General features: G+C 40.8%; 1 protein-coding gene across 1 annotated transcript in view; it reads left to right on the top strand.

The window, feature by feature from the left end:
* Positions 1–1,377, top strand: part of eif4enif1 (eukaryotic translation initiation factor 4E nuclear import factor 1) — an 18,525-nt gene that overhangs the window by 9,050 nt on the left and 8,098 nt on the right. The window contains exons 2-4 of the mRNA XM_015401949.1: positions 398–672; positions 824–1,022; positions 1,120–1,280. Of these exons, the coding sequence (XP_015257435.1) occupies positions 398–672; positions 824–1,022; positions 1,120–1,280 (635 nt within the window). The remainder of the gene's footprint in view (positions 1–397; positions 673–823; positions 1,023–1,119; positions 1,281–1,377) is intronic.

The raw sequence follows: 1,377 nt of genomic DNA, 5'->3' as shown, positions 1-1,377 counted from the left end.
TAAATATGCACTTACCTTGTAGTTCTGTTAAGAAAAGTCTGATATCTTTTTAGCTAAAACCTGCCTATGCAGGTTGAATAACAGCTGAAGTATGGTTGTTTTAGTTAGCAAAAGGAGCATAAATTCATGGCATTAAGTCAATTAGTGAGGAGTGATTTATAATCCATGTAGTTCTGCAAAGCTTAAATGTGCAGACCTAAAATGAGCAGCTCTATTTTTTTATCTTCTTTTTCCCTAATTGGTTCACAGTTAAAATCATTGTACATTAAAACCGCATTTCCATCCAATATCTGATTAGACCTTAAAAAGCTTGTCAACTTCCACTATATTTGTAAATATTCTTTAAATATTTGTAAATAGTCTTTATTCAAATCCATAAAACTGTTTTATCATTTAGATCCCCGTGAGCGGTTAAAGGAGGACGACTTGGATGTTGTACTGAGTCCACAGCGACGGAGCTTTGGAGGTGGTTGTCAGGTCAATGCTGTATCCATGTCCAGTACCCGGCGCCCTATAAGCCCACTGGAAAATAAGGAAAATGAATCTCTTCGTCCGGGAGGCGCTCGCAGAATTGGCAGCGGGCGCATCATTGCTGCTCGGGCCTTTGAGAGAGAAGCTCGTGCAGAAAAAGACAGAGAGCGGGAGAGAGACTTCAAAGATAAGAGATTCAGGGTTGGTGCTACTCTTGCCTCTTTTTTTAGTCAGTCCATTTGCTCAAAGTATTGACCAGTCTCTTTTACCAGGCGATTTCCATGATCAGTTTGTGATAACTTTGCAATTATGCTTTAACTTTGTCACTTTGTCAACTTTGTCTATTTTGCAGAGAGATTTTGGTGACAAGCGTGTGTTTAGTGAAAGAAGAAGAAATGATTCTTACGCAGAAGAGGAGCCAGAATGGTTCTCAGCCGGTCCCACCAGCCAGTCTGAGACGATTGAGCTCATCGGATTTGACGATAAGATTTTGGAGGAGGACAAACGCAAAACGAAGCGTTCAAGAAAGCGAACAGACTCTGTGAAGGAAGGCATGTAAAAGCAGGGTTTTGTAAATCTTGGAACCATTTAGGAAATTGGATCTTTTAGCTTTAGTGCGACTTTCTTCTTCAATGTTTGTGTGCGCAGCAGTGGAATGTGATGGAGGAATACCTGAGGAGCAAGATGTGGCTTTGCAGTCTACAGCTGATCAAGAAGTTCCTCATCCAGATGTTCTTCCAGATCAGTCTGCTGGGGATTTTGACTTCAATGAATTCTTCAACTTAGAAAATATGCCAGGACTAGCCTCTGTAAGTACCGGGGTGCACTTCCTGTGTTCAAAGTCATGTCACAGCAGAGGTGTTTCTCCAACAACCTTGTTTGTTTTTTTTTTTTTTTCCCATTCTC

Source organism: Cyprinodon variegatus, unplaced genomic scaffold (genome assembly GCF_000732505.1).
Source record: "Cyprinodon variegatus isolate N-32 unplaced genomic scaffold, C_variegatus-1.0 Scaffold1277, whole genome shotgun sequence".
NCBI lineage: Eukaryota > Metazoa > Chordata > Actinopteri > Cyprinodontiformes > Cyprinodontidae > Cyprinodon > Cyprinodon variegatus.
Note: the sequence above shows the minus strand (reverse complement) of the source record. Positions and strands in the feature narration are given on the sequence as shown.